This window comes from Onthophagus taurus, chromosome 2 (genome assembly GCF_036711975.1).
Source record: "Onthophagus taurus isolate NC chromosome 2, IU_Otau_3.0, whole genome shotgun sequence".
Lineage (NCBI taxonomy): Eukaryota > Metazoa > Arthropoda > Insecta > Coleoptera > Scarabaeidae > Onthophagus > Onthophagus taurus.
Genome location: NC_091967.1, coordinates 25,829,705 through 25,856,405, shown reverse-complemented (window position 1 = coordinate 25,856,405; position 26,701 = coordinate 25,829,705). Strand labels below are relative to the sequence as shown.

At 32.9% G+C, this 26,701-nt stretch overlaps 1 protein-coding gene across 1 annotated transcript; it reads left to right on the top strand.

Moving 5' to 3' along the window:
- Window positions 1–64: 64 nt before the first annotated feature.
- LOC111418289 (uncharacterized) lies at window positions 65–23,478 on the top strand. Its single transcript, XM_071194559.1, has 4 exons — window positions 65–4,918; window positions 5,863–6,092; window positions 9,070–9,334; window positions 21,604–23,478. Exons 2-4 carry the CDS (start codon window positions 5,921–5,923, stop codon window positions 23,141–23,143), a joined length of 1,977 nt encoding a protein of 658 aa, XP_071050660.1. The 5' UTR covers window positions 65–4,918; window positions 5,863–5,920; the 3' UTR covers window positions 23,144–23,478.
- Window positions 23,479–26,701: the final 3,223 nt, after the last annotated feature.

The following is a 26,701-nucleotide window of genomic DNA, read 5'->3' as shown; positions in this document are numbered from 1 at the left end:
AGCTTTTTTAGGATTAATGTTGTTATGGATTTCAAACAAAATTTCTAGGGCAACTGTTATATATCCACTGAATATTACACGGTTGAAATACACTAGATGTATGTACTCATAGATTGTGTGCATTTTTAATCGGCTTAACATGAAGAGTTGCTCATTTGAATTCACGAGTTGTTTTTTTTCTCTATCTGTTTCCTGATTAAATTATTTAATTTTTTGTTTCGTTAGATTGCTTACTCGGTTAAATTTTCTTTTATCTGCAAAATTTCTGGAGTTATGTCGTATTCTTCTTGCTTCTTGCTTTTTTATAACTTAACGTAATTAACTTCATATTCTGTTTTCTTTTGCTACAGGGAGTAGCCTCCTTTATACTACTCGAATTTATTGTATCAGATTTTGCGCCTGCGCTTCAAGATCATCTTCATTTATAATCTTGCGTTTAAACCAATTACGTTTTTTAGCCTTACTCTGAACTTGTCCGAATCACTATATTTGTTAGTAAGATTTTCTTTTATTGCTTTTTTGATGACTGTCGCACTAATGGTTAATAAAATTGGGACGTGTAAAGATGCCAATTCACATTTTGAGTATTGCTTTGACTTGTTGAGATGCTCTTAGAGATGAAGAAGTCCAGCAGGTCTGGCACTTTATTGTTGTCGGTGGGCCAATAAGTGGACTCACCACCTGAATGATAAGTGAGCAGTTACGGTATTAATATCATTCAGCAATTTAAGGCAGTGAATACCAGGCGTTATCAACCCAATACGGTGAGTTTAACATTGAAGTTTTCTTCAATTATGGACCTTGAACCTAATTTTGCAAACAATTCTTTGCATTGTTATTTCGTCAAGTCAATTTTTTTCGGCGCTATTGCTCATGGTGGCTAGCATTTCATACTTTCTTTTGTCCTATATATATGTAATACTCCTTTGGAAGTATTACATATTATATTTTATGATTACGGTTGTACCTCCTCGAGTATTTTCAGTCGAGTAGTGAGAGGTGAAAAGAAAGTGCTCTAGTTCATACGTAATTTTTACCTTTGGCACTCGTTTTGGAACGACTACGAAATTTAATCCCTTCGCTAGTACTGTTGGTTCTGAAAATATTCACAAACTAAGACCAACAATGGATAACTCAACCATGAACATCCTAAAAGAGGTACTCCAAAAGAATGATACTACGTCGAAGGACATCCGACGGGCGAACAAGGAGATGCAGCTACAGACAATAGATATGGTAAGTAGACAATCTGTGGGTTTCTTCGCATTGTTTCAGATTTAAAGGAACTGATAGCCACGCGACTAAAAATTGACTACACTGTAGTGAGACATGGGAGAGTCAAGAAGTTGCGAAACGCATTCCCGAAAGCAAAGGACAAACTTCCTCCGTGAATGGGACCAAGAATCTAATGATTGTCGTGCAAATGTGGAAACACTGCATAAGATTATTATATATAAGAAAATTATATACAAAAATAGTTGAAAAAAATGCTTTCTAGTCCACACCGAACTGAGAGAAAGAAAACGAGGATGAGTAAGTTTTTTAAAGAATCAATAGGGAAGTTGATGGCAGCATTGTGGGATAGCGATTTTAGACGGAAATGGATTGGAGGGATCTCGGTAAGATTGTATAGGAGTTCGTTGCTGGGATTGAAGAGTGGGTTTTGGGGATGTCGGATTCGTGTAATGCATCTAAGGGCAGATCTTTCGGCTACTTCTAGATGGTATAGGGCTCCTCTAGATGGGTCAGCGAAGATCAGCGGTGTATATTCCACTATCGGTCCGCAGATGGTTTTGTAAATATGAGCGGCGCATTTTGTTGATATCCAGTCATTTTCCAGGTTCTTTGCAAGATTTTTCAATGCTTCTACACCAAGTGGAATTTAACAACTTTCCTAGCAGCCAGGACAGGCAGATAGCTGACCAGGTTGTACGGAATGAGTTGGTAGAATGGGCCGTCGGCAGTTTTGAGCCTTTCAAAACACTAGGACCCGACGGTATATTTCCTGCTCTTCTTCAATGAAGGCTAGAGGATATGAAAATACACTTGATGAAAGTTTTTAAAGCCTGCTTAGCCTTTAATTACGTTTCCATCAGCTGGAGGAAGGTTACAGTAACCTTTATACCAAAGAATGGAAAAAAGGACCCAGCGGATCCTAAAGCCTTTCGACCAATTAGTCTCGCATCATTTCTTTTAAAGACGCTTGAAAGACTATGTGAACATTACATTAGAGAGAATGTACTTAAAGCGTTTTCTTTGCACTTGCACCAACATGCTTATATCAAAGGTAAATCTGTGGATAGTACCCTACACAATGGTAGTGGGGCGCATCGAACAAGCACTTGATTCAAAAGAGTCCATTCTGGGAACTTTCCTTGACATAGAGGGAGCGTTTGACAAAACCACCTTTAGTAGCATTAACCTGGCACTGGAATCTCGAAGAGTGCCATTGGACATCGTGGGCTGGATAAAAACAATGTTAGCAAACAGAGTTGTTCAGGCTAAGGCGAAAGGACACACAGTACAGAGAGCTGTGGTTAAGGGTACTTTCATCGCTTCTCTGGTGCTTAATAGTTGATGATCTCATTCGTGAGTTAAATAATAAATATCTCTTCACAGTTGGTTACGCCGACGACGTGGCTATCTTGTTAAGAGGTAAACCTGACAATTTTCTTTGTTACAGAATGCAGCAGGCGCTTAAACTTGTTGAACGATGGTGTGAAGAACATACCCTCTCTGTCAATCCTGAAAAGACAGAGACTGTTCTCTTCGCTAAATAGAAGAAACTGGGACACTTAACGCCACCATGGAACCATGGAACATTGAAACATGCATATAAAGCTACATTGCTGCATCATTTGCAACGGCTGGCCCGCCTGCTAATGACAGGCGCTATAAGATCTACACCTACGATTGCAATGGTGACTATGTTGAACGTGCTGCCCCTAGATATTTTTATCAGGGAGGTGGGCGTGATGGCATTGTTTCGTCTGCGATCAGTAAATGACTAGCTGGTTGTTAAAATGGGAATAGTCCGGAGCAAGCTCTGAAGTGAGGCTGTTAGTAAACAACCCCTCCTTAAAGGTCGCACAGACTACATTACACCACTGCATAAGATTATTATACATAAGAAAATTATATACACAAATAGTAGAAAAAAATACTTTCCAGGCTACCACCAGAGGATCAGCGTGGCCATATAAACATATCATGAATGATCCCCTAGTTCACACCGAACTGAGAGAGAGAAAACGAGGATGAGTAAGTTTTTTAAAGAATCAATAGGGAAGTTGATGGCAGCATTGTGTGATAGCGATTTTAGACGGAAATGGATTGGAGGGATCTCGGTAAGATTGTAGAGGAGTTTGTTGCTGGGATTGAAGAGTGGGTTTTGGGGAGTCGGATCTTTCGGCTACTTCTAGATGGTATAGATGCGTCAGCGAGGATCAGCGGTGCATATTCCACTATCGGTCCGCAGATGGTTTTGCAAATATGAGCGGCGCATTTTGTTGATATGCCGCGTCCCTGATATGTTAACGATCTGAAGTGCTTTGCTCGAATTGTCGCTTTCATCTTTACCTTGATAGCATGGTCGGAAAATTTCAATCTTGTCTATCGAGATTCCCAGGTATTTACAGCTTGTTGAGGGGGATATGATCGTGGATTGGATGGTTACGGAGGGAGAAGGAGCAGGGATGGGAAGAAATGGGATGAAAAATTGGGTTTTGGATGGGTTAACTTGGATTGTTCATTTTTCCAGCGAACTCTCCGTGGATTGGATTAGCGCCTGAAGCCTTTGGATTGCGGATGTGATATTTGCGCCGTGTGTCACCAAAGTGGTGTCGTCAGCGTAGAGCAGGGAGTATGAGTCCAAGTCAAAGGTATCTGGGTTTGGATTGTAGATGTCGCAATAAAACAAGTTATAGAGAACATCGAACTGATTTTATTAGATTTGAACTTGTTTCTGAAGAAGGTTGCACCATACGAAACTTACTAGATTTAATTTTGTTTGTACTAATACCGGCCGTGAATAAATACAAGCTTATATGAATACGCTTGTTTTCAATCCAGTGAAGAAATGTCAAAATCAATCTTTAAAAATTCATTCAGACCTTATTTATGGGAATAAAGAAACGATTTGTATTATGAATTTATAACTTCTTAATTCATAACTTAAGAAGATACGTATTTTTAAAAATTATGCTGTAATAAGAAATATTCATTTCAAACATGTAGTTTAGTATATCGCAGTACGTGCAGTGTGTTTATTGTATTTTCTTATGAAAATAATTTAAAGTATACACCAATAACCTTGCAACACAACGTTTTCAAAAAAACTATCCCAAAATATCTCATAATGAAAATGTGATGTAAGTAGGTACATAGAGAAAAGAAACCAACTTATAATTTATTTCTTTTGTATAGAAGGCTAAGCGAAAGGAAATTAAAGAGTTGAATGTTTCCCTTAGTTGGTTTTATAAATAAAATTCAATCAGATACGGCAGACAAATTATTCAATTTGAAATTAATTTGACACACCTTTTTGTCTTGCGTGGTGAACTTAGTTTTTACTGGATCGATACACTGAATGAGAAAGGTCTTTCTCCGAATACAGCGTGTTTAGAAATTCGGTGGCAAACAACCATCGATCCTCGAACGTTTTAGCCACCCAACTATATATACATTCCCCACTCTTCTTCGGTCCGAGTAAAACCGTTCTGTTCGGTCGGGTCTGCCTCGTCTCTTCCAGACTACCTAAATTGTTTTGTAGCGTTGCTGTAGACGTAGTGCCATCAAACACGTGCGGCGGTTTAACGATTTTCCTGCAATTTCATTTAATATTACGTACAATGTACCAACATTTTGATTAAATCGTTAGTTATGTGCGTATCGAGGTCGTCAAGAAGGAAAGGTTAAGGTCAGTTAAACAAATAAATATACTTTTTCAATCATTTGGTACCAATTTACTATCGATTTGCTTTGTTTGAATCTATTAATTAATCTATTGTTAGAATATATAAATTGATTATTGTTTAAAATATTTAATATACATAGTCTTATTGTTTGGAATAAAAATGAATACTTCGGACTGATATAGATTAGTTATAAATAAATCTTGAAGTTTAATTAACGAAGATATTTAACAACAACTGAGTGTAACAAAAGTACTATACTTTAAAATCAAAACGTTTCAAATTTAACATGGTTTGCGATAAAATTAATTTTCACTCAAATAAATAGTTTAAACCAGTTCCCATTGCATAATTATTTTTTATTTTTATAATGTAAATAGAAATAATTGAAACCTGTGTTAATTAAACTAAAACTAGCACTAGTATTATCACTAGAACTAACGCTAAATCTGGAACTAGAATCTTTCGGGTTAAGCTGTGTGTCTAGGAATTCCTGGAATCGCTCTTTTCCGTATTGCCAGATCACGAAAGTGTCGCATAGTCATAGCTTCGGTCTTTAACAAATATCTCAATGTAAAAATTGGTGATAACAGGTGACAAAGGTGATAGTAACAAAACTGGAACAACGGATGTCAGACTGAATTAGGTCTAATAGTCGGCAGTCGTAGAACATTAGCACAAAGAAGAATACACGATAGATTTCGACAAGACCAAGGTCCTAGCAAGAACCGGACATTATTTCCAAAGACCGCACATGAAAGATGCTAATTGATTATTAATTATCTTTTTATGTATAATATATTGTCAAACTCTAAGTGATTTCGTTACTTCGAACTTGTTTCTGAAGAAGATCAAACACTTTTTCAAACGACGCACAGCTTTACCCGAACGATTCTAGGTCTAGTTAGTTCTAGTTTTAGTTTAATGATTAAAACCTCCTCTTTTTTAGAATTATTGTATCATGGTAAATACATCGTCTTCATCCCTAAAAGATTCGATTAGATAATATGCGTAAACATAAATGCGGGATAGTATACGGATCCACACAATGCCTTTATCGAAAAGCTTTATTGTTACTTCTTATCTTCATTCTGGTTATGCTATGCACAATTTTTGGAATTGCAATTTTCCTGAACGATACGAATGGAGATCAAACCAATTTAGAGTTTGGAGTCCCAGGTAACTGAAACACTTTTCATTTTATACTAACATTTTTATTTGGTACAAGATTACACTTGTGTGAAGTTAGCTCCCAATTAGTTTGGATTTTACGTGTATTTTGATTGTAATAAGACAAGCTCTCAACCGATTTTAACCAAGAGTATCTCAGTGGAATGCTTAATCCTTGACCAATACGAAAATGAAAATGCCCGAAAGTTCATCAGAAGCCAAAAGTGTAAAAGAGCAATATTGTTAAGAATAAAGTTTTCTACAACTATTATTCTAAAACTTTTTTTCTAAAATTTTGGGAATCCCGTTCTCTATAAACAACGAGATGTAAAACCACGATTTCATCTAATTTTCACCTTTTCGTACTTTTTTTCAATATTTATGCATCTGCGAGTAAAAGTGCAAAAGAGGAATATTGTTAAAAATAAAGTTTGCTACAACTTTTATTCTAAAACTTTTTTTCTGCAATGGTCGGAATCCCGTGCTCTATCAACAACAAGATATAAAATCACGATTTCATCTAATTTTCACCTTTTCGAACTTTTTTCGATATTTATACATCTGAGAGTAAAAGTGCAAAAGAGCAATATTATTAAGAATAAAGTTTGCTACAACTTTTATAGCAAAACTTTTTTTCTAAATCGTTCCGAATTCCGTGCTCCACCAACAACAAGACGAGATTTATGTGGTTTTATGTGCAATCCACTTTTGTAAGTAATTTAAGATAAATTTATACCTTTATTGTAACTTTTGTTGTTGTCTCAATATTGTAGTTACCCTGAGGAAGGAAAAATAAAATTTCCGAAAGCTTGGTAAAGATAAAGGAGGCCTTTTCAATTATCTAACCTTTGTCGTGTATTGCCGAGGCTACTTACTTTAGTTAAGAATAAAGTTTGCTACAACTTTTATAGCAAAACTTTTACTCGAAACCTTTTTTTCTGCAATGTTCGGAATCCCGTGCTCTACCAACAACAAGATGTAAAACCTCAATTTCATCTAATTTCCACGTTTTCGAACTTTTTTCGATATTTATACATCTGAGAGTAAAAGGGCAAAAGGGCAATATTGTTAAGAATAAAGTTTGCTACAACTTTTATAGCAAAACTTTTTTTCTAAATCTTTCCGATTGCCGTGCTTTATCAACAAGATGGAAAACCTCAAATTCATCTAATTTTTATCCTTTTCGAACATTTTTCAATATTTATGCATCTGAGCGCAAAAGTGCAAAGGAGCAATATTGTTAAGAATAAAGTTTGCTACAACTTTTATTCGAAAACTTTTTTCTACAATGTTTGGAATCCCGTGCTCTATCAACAACAAGATGTAAAACCACGATTTCATCTAATTTCCACGTTGTCGAACTTTTTACAATATTTATGCATCTGAGAGTAAAAGTGCAAAAGAGCAATATTATTAAGAATAAATTTGCTACAACTTTTATAGCAAAACTTTTTTTTAAATCGTTCCGATTTCCGTGCTCTACCCACAACAAGATGTAAAACCACGATTTCATCTTATTTTCACCTTTTCCAACCTTTTTTCGATATTTATGCATCTAAGAGCAAAGATCTAAAGGGGCAATATTGTTAAAAGTAAAGTTTGCTGCAACTTTTATTCCAAAACTTTTTTTCTGCAATGTTCGGAATCCCGTGCTCTATCAACAACAAGATGTAAAACCACGGTTTCATCTAATTTTCACCTTTTCGAACTTTTTTCAATATTTATGCATCTGAGAGTAAAAATGCAAAAGAGCATTATTGCTAAGAATAAAGTTTGCTACAAGTATAGCAAAACCTTTTTTTCTAAATCATTCCGAATTCCGTGCTACACCAACAACAAGTTGTAAAACCACGATTTCATCATATTTTCACCTTTTCCAACGTTTTTTCGATATTTATGCATCTGCGAGTAAAAGTGCAAAAGAGCAATATTGTTAAGAATAAAGGTCTCTACAACTTTTATAACAAATTTTTTTTCTAAATCGTTCGAATTCCGTGCTCTACCAACAACAATATGTAAAACCACGAATAAATTTTATTTTCAACTTTTCCAACCTTTTATCAATATTTATGCATCTGAGAATAAAAGCGTAAAGGAGCAATATTCTTAAGAATAAAGTTTGCCACAACTTTTATTGTAAAACTTGTTTTCTAAAATGTTCGGAATCCCCTTCTCTATCAACAACAGGATGTAAAACCACGATTTCATCTAATTTTCACCTTTTCGAACTTTTGTCGATATTTATGCATCTAAGATCAAAAGTGTAAAAGAGCAATATTGTTAAGAATGAGATTAGCTACAACTTTCATACAAAAAGTTTTTTTATAAAATATGTGGAATCCCATTCATACATTAACTAAGTTAATTTTTTCTTATTGTAGGCGCACACCTCACTCTAACTCTGACGGTTGTAGAAGGTTAACGGAAAACAATTGAGGTCGGACAGTTTGTGATTTCGATAGAGGAATCTATGGCGAATCGAATGACGTAGAGATTTTGATAATCATTTATGATTTATGACCACCTAAAAATGTTCATTTTTGTGTTATTTTCGCAATATTTTGGTATTTTAACGGAATTCGAAAGAGATTTCTAATCGGACATTTACACTTTCGTATTGGCCAGGTATTAACCTTTCTAGTATGATTTTATTCATCAAAATTGGTGGAGAGGTTCTCTTGTTATAATCAAAACACTATAATCCTATCTAATTGGGAGTTAATTTCACATAACAGAAATTAAATCCAATTAAAATTAATTAAAATAACGGGCTATTACTACTTTTCCTATCTAACTAAATATTAAGTGGGAGAATAAAAACATAACCGTAATCATGCAACATTTCGAGGATATCAAGTTTACACTGCGTTATCAAATTAATTTGTTGAAAAATAAATTCTGGTTGATAGACCATATTACAATAGATAAATGAAATGAAAGCTCAGAAATTAATCACTTTATACTTATAAATTTTTTTGTTTCGCAGAATTTTTAGTCAACACCAATGAGTGTAAAATTCCTAACGTCATACCATGGAATTCAGAATTTAAACCATTTTATGAGAAGAAAACTCCCTATAGGTGCAGCGATAAAAAAGAAATGTTAACCAGTATTATATATGAAGGTGATCAAGCGTTTCTGTATATTAATAAATCTGTGGTGCACCTTTACAGTTGGTACTCAAACAATATTCATTGTTGTTATCAGACAGTTAGAAGAAAAACGAAGGATGTAGCTGATATTGAAATTACGTAAGCATTATATAATTATTTATTAAATTAATCTGTTTACCTTTAAATGAGAATCTGTCTTCAACAACGTTCTTAATTTTCATAAAAAATCCTTTAAAACAAATACAAAGACGACCTATTTTGCTGCAAAACTGCTGTGGTAGATAATTAAAAATGGGAAATGAGTTCAAACCTATCTATCTCAGTCTATGTCCTTAAATGGGGACAGTGGAACACAGTATTAAAAGAATTTAGAAGGTAAACTTAAATCATCAATTACTTGTACATCTATATCGTTTGTGTCATTGTGTACAACGTTGTTGTTGCCTTTGAAAAATGATCACACTCATATCTTTGTACAGTTAGTACATGTCTAGTTTTCAGATTTGTTGACTTTTCATTGCTAAATAAATTAAATAATTCTTATTCTGGTTAGTGTCTAACCGATTCGAATGTTGGCAATTATGATTTTGTTGACAACAGCAATTCGAAACAATTCTGCAGAGGTTTTTTCAAACCAAATTCTAAGATTCCGCAGACACGAGAATTTTCTTCTGCCTAGTCCAAGTCTACACAGTTACATCTCAATGGCTTAAAGTTTTTTAGTTGTGGCTTCTGTCCAAGTTCAGAATTTCGTGACATATAACAGTGTCGAAAAATCATACAATCTTAGATGTCTTACTTTTGTTTCGAGGAATATGTTGTGACTTTTCAAAATTTTGCTAATTTTATTGAAAACTGTCCTCGCTTTTCCTATTCGGCATTTTATTTCTAGTGTATTGTTTCATTGTTCATTTATTATAGTTCAGGTAACAGTAATGTATATTGTATCCAAGCAGTGAAAAGAACCATGTTCTTACACTTCGATTTATTATCAATTTCTCTTCTTCTTCTTTCTTTTGTCTTACCTCTAGCTATTCTTCGTACTTCGGGAACACTTTTCTATATTCTTACTAGATTCTTGATCTACACCGTCTTTTTCTGCCTTGTAGTGTCATATTGAACATCTTCATTGGCATTTTTCCCATCCCTCCGATGTTTTGAGTTGACATGATATTAATTATAATGAGACAAAGTCATACTACATACTACAATATTAGCAGAGGTCGCTTGCGGTTGAGGCATTGCGATGTGTTGACCAGCTTTGATTTCATATGATATTAATTGTACAACCTCGGCCGCAAGCAACCTTGGCGAATGGCACAACAAAGGATATAGGTTTATGCTTGATTAAGTCTAGTTTCCTTTCGGGCGAGGTTGTGTAATGTGATGGCTACTTTTGGGTTAATGTGCTATAGGCTGCTACATGACTGGTCATTAATTTAGTACCGATACAGTATTAATCGCAGCTCCTCAGCCGCAAGCAGTGACAAATTCTCAGCTAAGAGTTTTGATTTACAATTAATATCATATCAACTCAACTGTGTAACACATTACAGCGTCTCGGCCGCAAGCTACCTCTAATATCAGAACTATCAGAAATATTAGTCTTTGCCTGATTAATCCTTGCCTGGTTTATATGAGTATTTAATATCGGTGCAGTATTAATAGTACATTGTCTGTGCTGAGATTAATGAAACTCACTTGGGGCTATGATATGGTATTAATTGCAACGCCTGGGCTTAATCAAGTGAAGTTGTAGATTCTGTACAATTAGTTTAGCTTAAATCGTTTACACAGGCGCTACTACATGTGTTGTTCAACTTAGCATCAATGTGGTATGAATTGTTGTTGAGGCGTACATATTGCAGCAATTCGGCCGCAAGTGACTGACGAATTTTAGGGCGGAAAATATATGAGCCTAGATGCTGTAATTAACTCAATTGCTCATCCAAAACCCGTTGCCACATTTTACAGCCGACGATAAAATTATCTTAATAAAGTTATTAAGATACTTATTCTTAATAAACTTTCGTTGTATATCCAGACAAAAAAGCAAAACATACCATTTCAACTGTTTCTCCTCTATCTTCTCTATCATAGCTTTTAAGCTTAATTCTTCTATGACGCTCTTATTTCTCTCTGTCCTTGCTGGTTTTCCTACTATTTTTCACAGATACTTATTTTTGATTTGTATCTGTCTTGTATTGTCCAAGTTTTTGACACGTAGGTGAGTGTGGGTTCCATAGATTATTTCTAGATGTATTATTGTACGTCTTTTAAGGTCTATAAATTTCTCTTCGTCTTTTTGAGTTGTAACTATTATAGAATAAATAAGTTATCCGTACATGTCTGAGGAAAACTGCTTTGGTCTTCCGATAACTTTCCTTCTACTGTTTCTCTTATTTCTGCACTATATGTAATAACCTGGGCATACTTCTGTTTCCCAGTATTAATTCTTCTGTGTTATCATTTTATATGTATTTCTCTGCCATCTGTCTTGTATTCTGTTCTTAAAGTTTCTGACTTGTGTGTTAAATGTTTCGTCTAATTTACTTTTTCTTTTATTTCTTGTTTTAATTCCTCTGTTATGTAACATATTTTCATCTTCCCTCTTATACCCTCCTTTCTTTTGCTACTTTGTGCATCGTTTGATTCATTTGCTCATACTCTTATTCAAATATTCAAATATTTTTCGTTGGATCCAGTGTATATAATTCATTTTCCAGTATTCTTTATCAGAGAAGTTCTAATACTTTCGTGCTGGAACAAATAAATTTTATATCTTCTCATTTCTTATCTATCTTGTGTCCGCCTGTTGAACCCGTTTACAATTCATATTTATTCCTTGATAAAAAAGAATACACGGTGATTCTCAACCTACGCATAATACGCAACATACGCATAAATTTTACGCAACATACGCATAAATTTGGGGATTTATTCTTCACGACAAATAATGGCTAATAGGTGAAAAAAATTGTAGTAAAAGATTTCCTAGATATCCGTTATATGCGGCGATATCTAGATAAGGTGCTTCCCGGAAGATGGGCAGGTCGAGGTAGTCTATTGACTTTTCCATCTCGATCGTCCGACCTCAATCCTCTTTCTTTTTTGTTTTGGGATCACTTAAAAAGCATAGTGTACGTCATCGAAGTTAATACTGAGCAAAGATTGCGAAATCAGATACAAACTGCTGCCAAGACAATCCGCCAACACCTTGGATTTAGGCTGCGCTATCATATCATCTCCAAAGCGTACAGTCTTTCCTTCCAGAAATCATCTTACACAGCAACACCAAACTATCTCATCTGTTTAGAACTGATACGATATGTTGACTGATATGTTTACATACATTTGAGTGGGTCGTTTGCTCATGTCCTCTTGATTGCAAGAGTTGCGTACACAAATGATACATGGCGAAATTTAGTAACGAGATAAAGAATGACATGTACGGATCACACAATGTTGAGGAAAATGTTGAGAACATCAAAAAGAATCAGATAGAACTGCGGCGAAAAAACGTCAGGCAGCTTTCCTCTGTTTTGTTGATCTAACCAAAACGTTCGACAAAGTAAGGATAAAAGGATTAGAACAGGGCAAACATTACAAAGTACAAAATCAAGATTGAGTGCTATGTAGATGATGCCGTCCTCTTGGCTGATACTGAGGATGGCATACAGTGGTTAACACAGGCATTCAACATTGCAGCTGACGAAGTGAATGTCATTTTAAAATCTTATATGTATTCTTGATTTGAAAGTACATTTCTAGGATATCTAGGAAACTAAAACACTTTTGCTACAATTTTTTTCACCTATTGTTCATTATTTGCCATGAGGAATAAATCCCCGCTCATACTATTCTGCTAACAAGAGATGATATAGGTTTTTGGGGCATACACTCCAATGAGAGCCAGGTTGTATCCAAACATTTTTATCTTTTTCTCCTATTTTGAATTAATATTCACTCTTTTGAACTCGTTCACTGTGTGACTTGTCCATCACAGATCACATGTGTGTATAATTACCTAAATCCTCATTTCCTGTGCTTTTCTTCATCGTTTCTGTCAGAATTCCCCCAGTTTATTTGATATTCAGCGCACATTCTATGTATCCATATGCATCGAGATTTTTAGTGATTGCTTTAATTAAATTTTCTGCTATGTTAATTAACACAATAAACGTGGTTTTTGATTATTGTTGTTTAAATCTAAAATTCCTAATTAAGTTTTGTTTTCATTTATTTGTCCACAATATTATGCCTAATTCCTAACTGGTTTACTATTGTTCTATCAGTTCTGATCTTGCGAATATGTTGCTACTAGCGTATTTGTACAGTTTTTATGTTTTAGTTCTTTTGCATATAGTACATGTATTTTTTCTATTCTTTGTTTTATTTTTAACTTTATGCATTGCGATTATTTCAACTTTATTAGGACCGTTATACTTTAATTTTATTTTCTTTTTGCATCTTTAAACTGATATACTATTTGGCCTATTTTTGATATCTTTTATGTTTTCATCAATTTTATCTATGATTTTAGTTTTATCTTATAAATTTCACTTGTTACTTCTTTTTGTCTTTCTAAATAATGTTCTGCAGTTTTTCTTTTAAAAGGAGTAAATGCTGTAGCAGTATGAATGGTTGAATATAGGCTAAGGTAGGTGCTCTATTGATCGCTAATTCAATTGGGATATTTTTGTTCATAAGTTTTATTAATTTTAAATGTTCTTATACATTTTTAACAATTCCTTCATTAATTTGTTTTTAAATTCTGTTCTTTGATCGCTAACTAATTTGTTGAGGATAATATTTACCAACTATAATTAAGGTATTTTTATCATTGATTTTGCGAGTTTTACTGGAAATTCGTTAAAATCTATAAACTCATTCATAATTGTTTACAGTTAGTAAAGCATTAGGTGTTTCTACGTTTGACTTTGCTGAGTTTGCATGCGATAAAGTGACCTTCTGATTACCTTGAGTTCTAACTATCTATCCTATCCTTGCTGGAAGTTTGATAAATGATGAATTTATTTTAAATGGGATATTGACATACTTTGTTTTCATTAATTTATTTTTAGAGTTAAAATTTGTTTCCATAATGTTTAATTGATCATTACCTATTAATTTTACCTAAATTTATATTTGTGCTCGGTAGTTCCATACATAATTTTTACACTAAATGGAAATATTCGAAATATTGATAATTGTGGAAAAATTCATTAGCTAATTTTGAAGAGTTGGGCATTAATTTCTATGATTTTGGGGAGTCTTCTGAGGCTATTATTTCAAAATTTTTATTTTCTATTTCGGATATTTGAGGAAATTCCTCCGGTTCACGTTCAATATCATCTGTGACACATTCGAGATTGTCTTCAAGATTTTCCAAATTTACGTACTGAAAATGTAGATCTATATTTTCATCAAAATAAATGTTATCAAATTCTACGTTATTCAATTTTGTTTTGTGCATTTTATTACTAAATGGATCTACATCAATAATTGGTGTTGGTTTATACTGTGGTTGATTTTGTACGGGAGTTCTCAAATGTTGAATTAAAATTAAAATTTCGTGGTCTTATAAGTACTTGATTTTATGATGGCCTAGGAAATTTAAATCTAGAATTATTCTGATCAAAACGTGGTGGTTGATATTGAATGGATCTATATTAAAAAGGTATAAATTGTAGGTATCCATCTACAATTCATACCGATCGTCGTACTGGTAAATTAACGGGATTTTGATTATTTGAAAATATGGGTCGATATAAATTTTGATCTGGTAGTAATACTTGTACTTTTAGAGAGTTATTTAACTTGAGTGGTATAGCAGTTGGTTTAAAGATATAACAAATTTTGTTTTTCTAATACATATTTCATTCGTACAAATATTCACTAAAATCAGGGTAAGGCATTAATATACGCATATAGGTTTGTAATGCTGTTTTTCTATATAAAGTCATTTTTAAAGTTCTCTCTGCTTGGCAAAAATTTAAAATTGCCCTAATTTTCTCGCCTAATGAATACGGGATTTCATTTGACTCATCCTGAATCTGCATTACATCGGTTGCTTCGATATCAAAGGAAAATAACTTACGAGAACTCAAAAAGGAGAACTAAAAGGATACTAAGACAGAAGAAAAGAAGTGGAGAAACATTTCAAAAGAGGATATAAACTAAGGTACTGCTTTAGCAAATCCAGATATGGAGACTGGCTAACAGAAAAATAGGAGATCATAAATCGATGGATACAATTCTTCCAAAAACTCCAAAAAAACCACGAATACATCCAGGGCTCAATACGTGTTAAACTTAGAAGCACAGAAGAAGATGAACCAAATATCGATCCGCCATCAATTGCGGACACGCACTCAAAAAATGAAAAAACAAATAAATCGCTTGGCATAAACAATAAGTTGGCAGGCTATTAAAATATGGAAAAGAACAATTTACAACCACCCTACATACACTGATATTGATTACAGGGGAATAACGTTGCTTAGCACAGCATATAGTCAACAACTAATTGAAAAGTTCTGGGAGTTTGAGACTGCTAGCATATGAGGCTGGTCAAATACACAATGTTATACAGCACATGCAACTCGAATTATATATTCAAATTAGAAGGGCAACTCTCAAACGAGTTCAAACTGTCTACAAGACAGAAACAAAGTGACAGATTAGCGCTCATACTCATCAAGATATGTAGATGACCTTAACATTCTTGGCACATCGTTGCACACGGTCAATAACACCCTTGAAAAAGTCGAAACTGTTGGACGAGAGGTTAGGTTAAGGATAAAGGAAGACAAAATGAAACTCCTGATTTAGAGTGAAAGACGGAAGGAGATATCGTATCGAGCAGTGTTGCAATTGAAGACATCAACTTCGAAGTAGTGGAATCGAAAACGATAAGATACAAAAACCGCGTATTTTATTCCCCTTTACTTATCACGAGATCCTGAAACATCCACAGATATCTCAAACTCCGCATATATGAAACTCTTATCCGTACAGTGGTATGCTACGGAGGTATGTTACAACATATTGTTTGAAACAATATATAACATAAACAACGCCTACCAGAGATATATGCCACAAAGAAAATGTTTCCAAGACAACTAGGAGGAAAATGGCTGAATTAGGACACCATTAAAGGCGAACGATAGAAGAAGTCAGAGCTTGATTTGGAGTGTAGCGCTATTGAAGAAGATGACGTAAATTAACAGTTTCAGTTCTAGATTTTTTTAATTTGAATGTACAGTGGAACCTCGGTATACGACTGCTTTAGAATACGTCCTCTTTTAACGAAACGAAATTTTGCACGGTATGAGGCATTTATTCGGAATACGACAAAAAATGTTTGTAAGAATTTTGCGACGTTTTTAAATACATACATATATTTATGTACATACATATTTATTACTTTTTTAATAACTTACACATTTTTATAAGACGATTAAATGAATTTAATTCAATAATATGCGCCATTTTTGAACAAGTAGCGCTATAATGTCTATACTACGGGGAATTCGGGATTCCACCCTATGCTTGAAAAGTTTTTCTTATATCTTGCTGGAAGTAGTTCTTTTGGAATATAAGGTTTATTTTTACGCAGTGTACCACACAATGTAAGGTTTTTATCTAAAAGCTTATTAGCTAACTCAATACTGGTAAAAAAGTGATCAGTAGTTATTCCATATCCTAAAGATAAATGGTTTACCAGGTCCATCACTAACCTTTGTCCTTGGCCTTTCTCCGGTTTGTTTCCTACTTTGCCTAAAATTATTATTCTGTAATAAAAATCTACATTTTTTTCATATTCGCTGTATATGCCGAACTACAATCAGCCAGTGCCCAAATTTTTAAGTCGTACTTGTCTGGCTTACTCTTCATGTAAACCCGAAAAGGAGCCTTGCCTCGGAATGGGACTAACTTAACTACTCATCCACGCACAAGTGTTCAGATGGATTAAAAGATATCTTGCAATTTGTTACAAAAACATCTCTGGTTGGGGCAAATTTATCAGTGCGTTTTCTTTTTTCTCTTGTTTCAAAATTGTTGAATCTTAGAAAGTACATAATCTGTTGCAATCTGTTGCGAGACAAGGCAGATGATACTAGAGGCCGACATAAAGTTGGATCTTGGCTCCATAGTACACATATTGGCTCTTTAGCAGCGTGCCTGGTTCCAAAAATAATAAGCAAACCAATAAATGCTTTCAGTTCTTCTTGCACAAAAGGAGAAAAGATCTTCGCATTTCTCGCATAATATGATTCGGCTTTTCTATTCGTCTCCGATAAAATCACATCCATAATATCTTGTGAAAAAAATAGTTCAAAAGCTTCTTTTATGGTGGAAAATTGGGAACTATATCTAGTCAAACCTAGTGAAACCTTTTGAATATTACATTTTCGTCTCTTGCTCTTCGTAATAAAAGGAACCTTTGCCCACACACTACCATCTTTAGACGAATAAGTTGGATGATCGGTATAAAAGTTTACTGACGGGCCTACTTCATCTGCAGAATCTGTCGACTCATTTTCCCTACCACTAACTTGTAAAACGTCATCTATCTAATCAGTTTCAGTCACTATGTCAGTCTCTTCAATATCACTTGCACCATCCTCTGTAGTGCTAAATCAATAAAATAAGTGTCGCAATCGTCCGTTTCTAATATCGCCAATAGTTCTTCGTCAGTTAGCTTATTTTCATTTCGAAACTTCCGTAGTTCACTCATTTTTATAAACGCGTACTCGACAATCACTGTAAACGTGACTAAACACACTAAAATTATACTGAGATAAATACGTGCACAAAGCCGCTATTAAATAAATTGGGAATCCCCGAGAGCGTTGGCGCAAAGAAACGGGGAATCCCCGTCGTTTGAACAATTTGGGGTTTATTTGTACCCCGATTGGTTTTTAACGTAGGCAAAATTTATACCTGTCGTTACATACCGACCGGGGTGCAGCTGGACCCCAAGCTACAAAACCCTCTATAAATAATTAGTTACAATAAAAAGCAATTTATTCAAAATTTTGTATACCAATTTAGATATAATATATATTTAAGAAACATAGCTCGAGGGAAAGAAAGAAAAAAAATTATTTTTGAAAATATACCCAAAAATTCATGTCTGGGGTACAGCTGTACCCAGCTCGGGTTTATGAAGGTTAATATTAGGGTAGGAATTAACAATTTTTTTATTGTTGTTCCAGATTTTTCTAGAGTTGTTCTACATTGTTCCAAAGTGGCAAATCGAAAAAATAAAAACACCGCGAGAAAACCGAAAAAACGGGTTTTTTGACTACCCCCCCATTTTTGGAAAAATGAAATTTTCGTTGTTGTTCTGGGTTGTTCTAGTTGTTCTAGTTATTGTTCTAGAAAATCAAAATTATGGGATACAGCATTACGTAGTTATAACTAAAAATAGGTTTGGCCGCCGAAATGTCTAGTTGATTGCTGTGACCATAGTTTTTCTATTATCAATTCCATATTACAAATATACATATACTTACTATAGCTAACGCAATCTGGAACAGCTATTATTTTCACTAGAACAACTCTCTGAAGGGCACTTTACTCTTTGAAAATTAAAGTTTTTGGAAGTTTCAGTCAGTAATTCTTGTATCAGCGGTTTTATATTACACAATAAGAATTAAAAAACATAGAACAATCTAAAATAACTCACACTTTGCCGATTCTAATTGCTCCAGATGTGTTTTACGTTTAACACGGATATTAATTTTGCAAAATCACATATTTTTTGTTGAATAATCTGACCATCCTAATTTTCTAAAAATCACAAGTTTCACCTTTGTCTTTAAACTTATAATAGTAAAACATAAGTTGCGATTTAAAGTGTATTTTATTTTGTATAAACTAAGTAATAAATTAATAAATAAACTAAACTAACAAATAAAACAATAACTATTCGATCAGTATTACTATATCAGTACAATAACTTATTCTAAGGCAAACTATAACTAAATAAACTAAATTATATGAATAAACTAATATCATGGAATAATACGGCTACAGCAACCCCCGTAATTTACAACTCCAGAACAAAGTCTATATCCTTGTAAGTATCATCAGCTACGAAGGTACTCACTCTTTGAGTGATGTAGGACACTACACGGCATTTGTGCCCAACAATGCCAATTGGTTATTATTTAATGATTTAAGAAAAAAATCCATACAAGTTGAAGAAGCAACAGAAATAAATGCACAAATGTGTGTAAATGAGTTCCGTGATATTAGTCTATTTAGATGATTTAATTTATTTAGTTATACTTTACTTTAGAATACATTTTTGTACAGTTTTTGTGAAAGAATAGTTATTGTTTTGTTAGTTTAGTTTATTTATTAATTTATTACTTAGTTTTACAAAATAATAGTTATTTATATTACAAAGGGCTAGAAACATAATTACTGTACGAGTGTGAAGAATTTCGTGTAATCACACGAGTACTGTAATTATGCTCTAGCCCACGTGTGATATACAGCATTTTATCTACGACTGCTAAAAATTACTAAAAAATCAATTTCTTTAAAAAAGTCTATTTGACATTTATAAAAATATTTTGAAATGATTGTTGACAATTTTGAATTGTCAGTTTCAACAACATGTTTACTCATCTGGAATAAGTGTTTGAAATGCAAAAACATAACAATTAATGTTTATAATAAATAGTATTGTTTCTCTATAAGTAGATAGCACTTTTTCTTTTGTATTGTTGCTCGTTTAATGAAACTAGTGCGGTAATGAACTTCATTACGTAACTCATATTATCTCAAATGAGTGCGGTAATGATGACTTATCCAAGCAGTCGTAGATAAAATACACTTTAAATCGCTTATGTTTTATTATTACAAGTTTAAAGAGAAAGGTGATTTTTAGAAAATTAGGATGGTCAGATTATTCCATATTATTTAATTTTTTAAAACTATTATTATATTAAAGGTTGGTTCACTGATTCAACAAAACCTGTCCGATATCACAACAACTCAAATTTAAGGTTTTTCTAGTGAAAATATCAGCTGTTCTGAATTGTTTTAATTGTTGTAAGTACTAATTTTGAATATAAAACTTTAAAAGAACTAAAACCACAGTGATTAAATAAACATTTATAAACAAGTACCTAGAACAACAAGAACAATTTAGAGCAACAAATAATATGTGATTTTGCAAAATTAATGTCCGTGTTAAACGTAAAACACATCTAGAACAATTTGAATCGGCAAAGTTTGAGTTATTTTAGATTGTTCTATGTTTTTTAATTCTTATTGTGTAATATAAAACCGCTGACACAAGAATTACTGACTGAAACTTCCAAATACTGTAATTTTCAAAGAGTAAAGTGCCCTTTAGAAAGTTGTTCTAGTGAAAATAATAGCTGTTCCAGATTGCGTTAGCTATAATAAGTATATATTTGTAATATGGAATTGATAATAGAAGAACAATGGTCACAGCAATCAACTAGACATTTCGGCGGCCAAACCTATTTTGTAGAGTGTAGATCCATGTTGCAAGTGAATTATTTAAAAAATAAAACGAAAAAACTTCTTAACTTGCTATATTTAATAAATTTGTAGTCAAACTAGTTTCGGGGCTAGCTCCATCCTCAGTGACAACTGAATTTAACAGGAGAAAACATAAAGTTAAAATCACTCGAGAAAATATTAAATTAATTTTGGACAATATTGCAATTAAACTTATAAAATATATAAAAATGTAAATGACTAACAGGATCGAAAGCGAAAAAATGAAAAACTTATAAAAACTATTTAAAAAACACATTAAAACATGTTAAAAATATAAAATATAAAATCCCAAAAAACTACTTACTGTCAATAGAAGACTAATATTGTAAACTGAAGATCATCAAAAAGGGGGCAATTGTAAGTATATATAAAGAGACGTGAAGACTCGTTTCTTCTCTATTGTCCAAAATTAATTTAATATTTTCTCGAGTGATTTTAACTTTATGTTTTCTCCTTTTAAATTCAGTTGTCACTGAGGATGGGGTAGCCCCGAAACTAGTTTGATTACAAATTTATTAAATATAGCAAGTTAAGAAGTTTTTTCGTTTTATTTTTTAAACCTATTTTTAGTTATAACTTCGTAATGCTGGAACTAGAACAACCCAGAACAACAAAGAAAATTTCATTTTTCCAAAAATGGGGGGCTAGTCAAAAAACCCGTTTTTTCGGTTTTCTCGCGGAGTTTTTATTTTTTCGATTTGCCGCTTTGGAACAATGTAGAACAACTCTAGAACAATCTAGAACAACAATAAAAGAATTAAAAATCAAAAAATGGGGGGCTAACTTCTTACTTTTTTTAAGTTTGAATTTTTATATTATTGATTTTTTAACACTACTTTTTATTTTTATTGCAGTTATTCAAACTGTCGTAAATTTGAAGATCGTCAACAATTAAATGTAACGGAAGTTGTGGTAAAATGTTTCGATGAATTAACAGGCGTAGAAATTTACTCCAACGCACATCCTGTATTTGTTAAAAACGTTCCTATCAAAAACAAAATAATCGCAATGAAATTAATGAAAGAAAAACCACCTAGCGTATTACTTTTGGGTCTCGATAGCATTTCAAGACTGAATTTTCACCGAATGTTGCCGTTGACAAAAAGTTATTTAGACGCTACGAATTGGATAGAGTACAAAGGTTATAATAAAGTTGGCGAAAACACGTTTCCTAATTTAATGGCCTTATTAACGGGAAGGAATATGAGTGGTGTCTATGAAAATTGTAATCCGTATCACGTCGGTTTATTGGATCGGTGTAATTATATTTGGAAAAATTTTTCTGATAGCAATTACGTTACTGCTTACATTGAAGATGCCATTTCTATATCGACGTTTACTTTTTTGAAGAAAGGTTTTTTAAATCCGCCTACGGATTATTATTTTAAACCGTACATGACGGCGGCTGAAGATTTAGGAAAGTATCTTTTAGATGACATGTACTTTTGTAGCGGACCAAAGGCTTCGGGTGAAAGAATTCTTGAAGCTGCAAAAGACTTCATTTCCCAGTTAAGTGATCAACCAAAATTTGGATTGTTCTGGTCAAATACATTTAGTCACGATAACATAAACACTCCCGCTCGAATGGATAAGATTCTCGCCGATTTTTTTAAAGATATCCACAAATATCTTACCAACACCATCGTTTTATTTTTTAGCGACCACGGTATGCGATTCGGAAGTATACGAGAAACGAAAACCGGTTGGTACGAAGAACGACTTCCTTTTGCGTATTTTTGGGTACCGCCTGAATTTCAAAATAAATACCCAACCGAATACATTAATTTCATCAAAAATAGCGATAAATTAACTACCCCATACGATATTTATATTACAATGCAGCACCTTTTGGAATTGTACGATGACAAGAAAAATCGTTCTAACTGTGATTCAATGGTGAATTGTAAATCTTTATTTGAAGACGTCGGCGATCGATCTTGCGAAGATCTAAAAATCCCTTTACACTATTGTACCTGTTTCGGATATAAACCATCAAGTACCCAATTACCATTAATACAACATGCAGCTGATGTTGCTGTCGGAGAATTAAACAAAATCATTCGAGATGATATTAACACCAGTACAAATTGCGCCGAATACAGATTGAATAAAGTCACTTTAGCGCAAACGGCGATTTATAAAAACGTTACTTATTTACTTTTTCAATTACAGACGATGCCTAAAGCGATATTTGAATTTACTATGAGCTTTAACCAGTCCTCCTTTTCATCTTCGTCGATGAAACGCATCGAATTTAAACGGGAAGACGAAATTAGTAGGCTAGATAAATACGAACATACCAGTAAATGCGTTACGGAGAAGAAATTATATTGTTACTGTCGGTCCAACGTTCAAATGTACATGAACTTCTTCAGTTTTTGGTTTGAAGTGTGATGTGATATTATGCACAGTGTACCTATTTCAGATAATTGAATCATTGGAGGGAATTTTGAATTGATAAAAGATGCAGAGTTTAATATACTTCCTTCATTCTTTGTCTTTTCTCCATATTTCATAATAATATAGTATTTTGTACAAGGAATGTTTCTCCTATTTTAAGTAACTCGTTAAATTTCCCTCTACTGAGTTAATATTCTGAGACACATGTATAACTGCTATTTAATTTTTTTACCGTACTTAAATAGTAGTTGAGTCAAAGACACAATATTTTTTATAATTCTGTTGTTTATATTTATATTAAAATAATAAAAATGATTGTTTTCTAATAATTTTGCTTACTTTTTTTTACTGCTATTTATAATTCTATTTGTGATTCAACTAAAACCTTTAAAACGAATCATAATTTAAAAGCTTTTTATGAATATTTTTAATCCTAAAACGATAACTTTTCAACACAAACTTGTTTATTTCATAAACATATGGCGATTTTTTTAAATTTATCCATCTTTTCTACTATAATCTGTAAAATGCATGGATTATCTGCTTACCTTACATGAAACAATTTGTCCGCGTATATCAGTGGTGTCCACTAATTTTTGATCAAAATCGACTTTTTATATAAATGTCTTGCCAAGATCGACCGAAGGGTTTAAAGTAACCTTCCTCTTTTTTTTGCTCTGAGGCCCAGATATAGATATTTCAGTTCATGATTTTCTTGGCGATTGGCCACAACTGATTTAGAGCTTATAAATAAAAAATAGTAATAATTGTAATTATAAAAAGTATTTCGAAAAACAACAATTTTGATGTTTAATCGATTTAGAGCTTATAAATAAAAAATGGTAATAATTGGGTTCAATCTTGTTATGGATCTAGTCTTTATCGCCCATTACTAAAGTTTTATGTATAAAAAGTATTTTCCCGTCGCTTTTAGTTTTTGAGTTATGATTGAGTTAATTTTCGAAAATCAACAATTTTGATGTTTAATCGATTTAGAGCTTATAAATAAAAAATGGTAATAATTGGGTTCAATCTTGTTATGGACCTAGTCTTTATCGCCCATTACTAAGGTTTTATGTATAAAAAGTATTTCTCCATCGCTTTTAGTTTTTGAGTTATGATTGAATTAATTTTCGAAAATCAACAATTTTGATGTTTAATCGATTTAGAGCTTATAAATAAAAAATAGTAATAATTGGGTTCAATCTTGTTGTGGATTTAGTCTTTATGGCCCATTACTAAGGTTTTATGTATAAAAACTATTGCCCCATCGCTTTTAGTTTTTGAGTTATGATTGAGTTAATTTTCGAAAATCAACAGTTTTGATGTTTAATCGATTTAGAGCTTATAAATAAAAAATGGTAATAATTGGGTTCAATCTTGTTATGGATCTAGTCTTTATCGCCCATTACTAACGTTTTATGTATAAAAAGTTTTTCTCCGTCGCTTTTAGTTATTGAGTTATGATTGAGTTAATTTTCGAAAATCAACAATTTTGATGTTTAATCGATTTAGAGCTTATAAATAAAAAATGGTAATAATTGGGTTCAATCTTGTTATGGATCTAGTCTTTATCGCCCATTACTAAGGTTTCATGTATAAAGAGTATTTCCCCATTGCTTTTAGTTTTTGAGTTATGATTGAGTTAATTTTCGAAAATCAACAATTTTGATATTTAATCGATTTAAAACATATAAATAGAAAATGGTAATAATTGAGTTCAATCCTGTTATGGATCAAGTCTTTATCGCCCATTACTAATGTTTTATGTATAAAAAGTTTTTCCCCATCGCTTTTAGTTTTTGAGTTATGATGGAGTTAAATTTCGAAAATCAACAATTTTGATGTTTAATCGAGTTAGAGCTTATAAATAAAAAATGGTAATAATTGAGTTCAATCTTGTTATGGATCTAGTCTTTATCGCCCATTACTAAGGTTTTATGTATAAAAAGTTTTTCTCTATCGCTTTTAGTTTTTGAGTTATGATTGAGTTAATTTTCGAAAATCAACAATTTTGATATTTAATCGATTTAAAACATATAAATAGAAAATGGTAATAATTGAGTTCAATCCTGTTATGGATCAAGTCTTTATCGCCCATTACTAATGTTTTATGTATAAAAAGTTTTTCCCCATCGCTTTTAGTTTTTGAGTTATGATGGAGTTAAATTTCGAAAATCAACATTTTTGATGTTTAATCGATTTAGAGCTTAAAAATAAAAAATGGTGATAATTGGGTTCAATCTTGTTATGGATCTAGTCTTTATCGCCCATTACTAAGGTTTTATGTATAAAAAGTATTGTCCCATCGCTTTTAGTTTTTGAGTTATGATTGAGTTAATTTTCGAAAATCAACAATTTTGATGTTTAATCGATTTAAAGCTTATAAATAAAAAATGGTAATAATTGGGTTCAATCTTGTTATGGATCTAGTCTTTATCGCCCATTGCTAAGGTTTTATGTATAAAAAGTATTTCCCCATCAGTTTTAGTTTATGAGTTATGATTGAGTTAATTTTCGAAAAGCAACAATTTTGATGTTTAATCGATTTAGAGCTTATAAATAAAAAATGGTAATAATTGGGTTCAATCTTGTTATGGATCTAGTCTTTATCGCCCATTACTAAGGGTTTTATGTATAAAAAGTATTTCCCCATCGCTTTTAGTTTTTGAGTTATGATTGAGTTAATTTTCGAAAATCAACAATTTTGACGTTTAATCGATTTAGAGCAGTGGTGTCCACTAATTTTTGATCAAAATCGACTTTTTATATAAATGTCTTGCCAAGATCGACCGAAGGGTTTAAAGTAACCTTCCTCTTTTTTTTGTTCTGAGGCCCAGATATAAATATTTCAGATTCATGATTCTCTTGGCTATCGACTCAAAACTGCTTTGCGATCGACCAGTCGATCGCAATCGACATTATAGACACCACTGGCGTATATTAACATTGAGACCTACTACATGTTGAAGATATTTACTGATGGGTATATTTTTTTGTTCCACCATGCTTAAGTTTAACAGTCTCAAATATAACACCACAAATACCGCGTTAATCAGAAATAAACCTCAAGCTCTCGATATATAACAGTAGCCGAGGCGCACTATATGAGACCTACTACCAAGGGCGTCGCCAGAGAGGGGCAAGGGGGGCGCTGCCACCCGTAGAGACAGATTCGAAAAAAAAAATGTAAACAATAAATATAATATAGACATCTCGAGTACTGAACAACTATCGATAGGGATGCGATATTTATTGATGAGGAAACTAAGGAAGTTCAAGAAGTATTCCTCGGATTCGTCAAGCTTGATGCTTTGGATGCGAAATGTATTGCAAAAGCAATAGATGAGTATTTGGCAGAAGTAGATCTTGATCCGAGAAAGAAGGTGGTGTGCAAGCAATCCTACGCAGAAAATATAAAAAAGCTTTGTTCTTTCACTGCTCGTCACACAAATGAAATCTAGTCAATAATGATCTAAATAGTCTGTCTGAAATCCGGAACACCGATCAAAGATATTACATTATTTCAAGAATCAGTTTTGAGACGCAAAT

Bases quoted from the DNA above. Each gene is read 5' to 3' on its own strand.
- LOC111418289 (XM_071194559.1), top strand. From the start codon at position 5,921: ATGCGTAAACATAAATGCGGGATAGTATACGGATCCACACAATGCCTT. The intron at 6,093-9,069 runs GTAACTGAAACA...TTTGTTTCGCAG, and splicing joins TTTAGAGTTTGGAGTCCCAG to AATTTTTAGTCAACACCAAT. The intron at 9,335-21,603 runs GTAAGCATTATA...TTTTTATTGCAG, and splicing joins GTAGCTGATATTGAAATTAC to TTATTCAAACTGTCGTAAAT.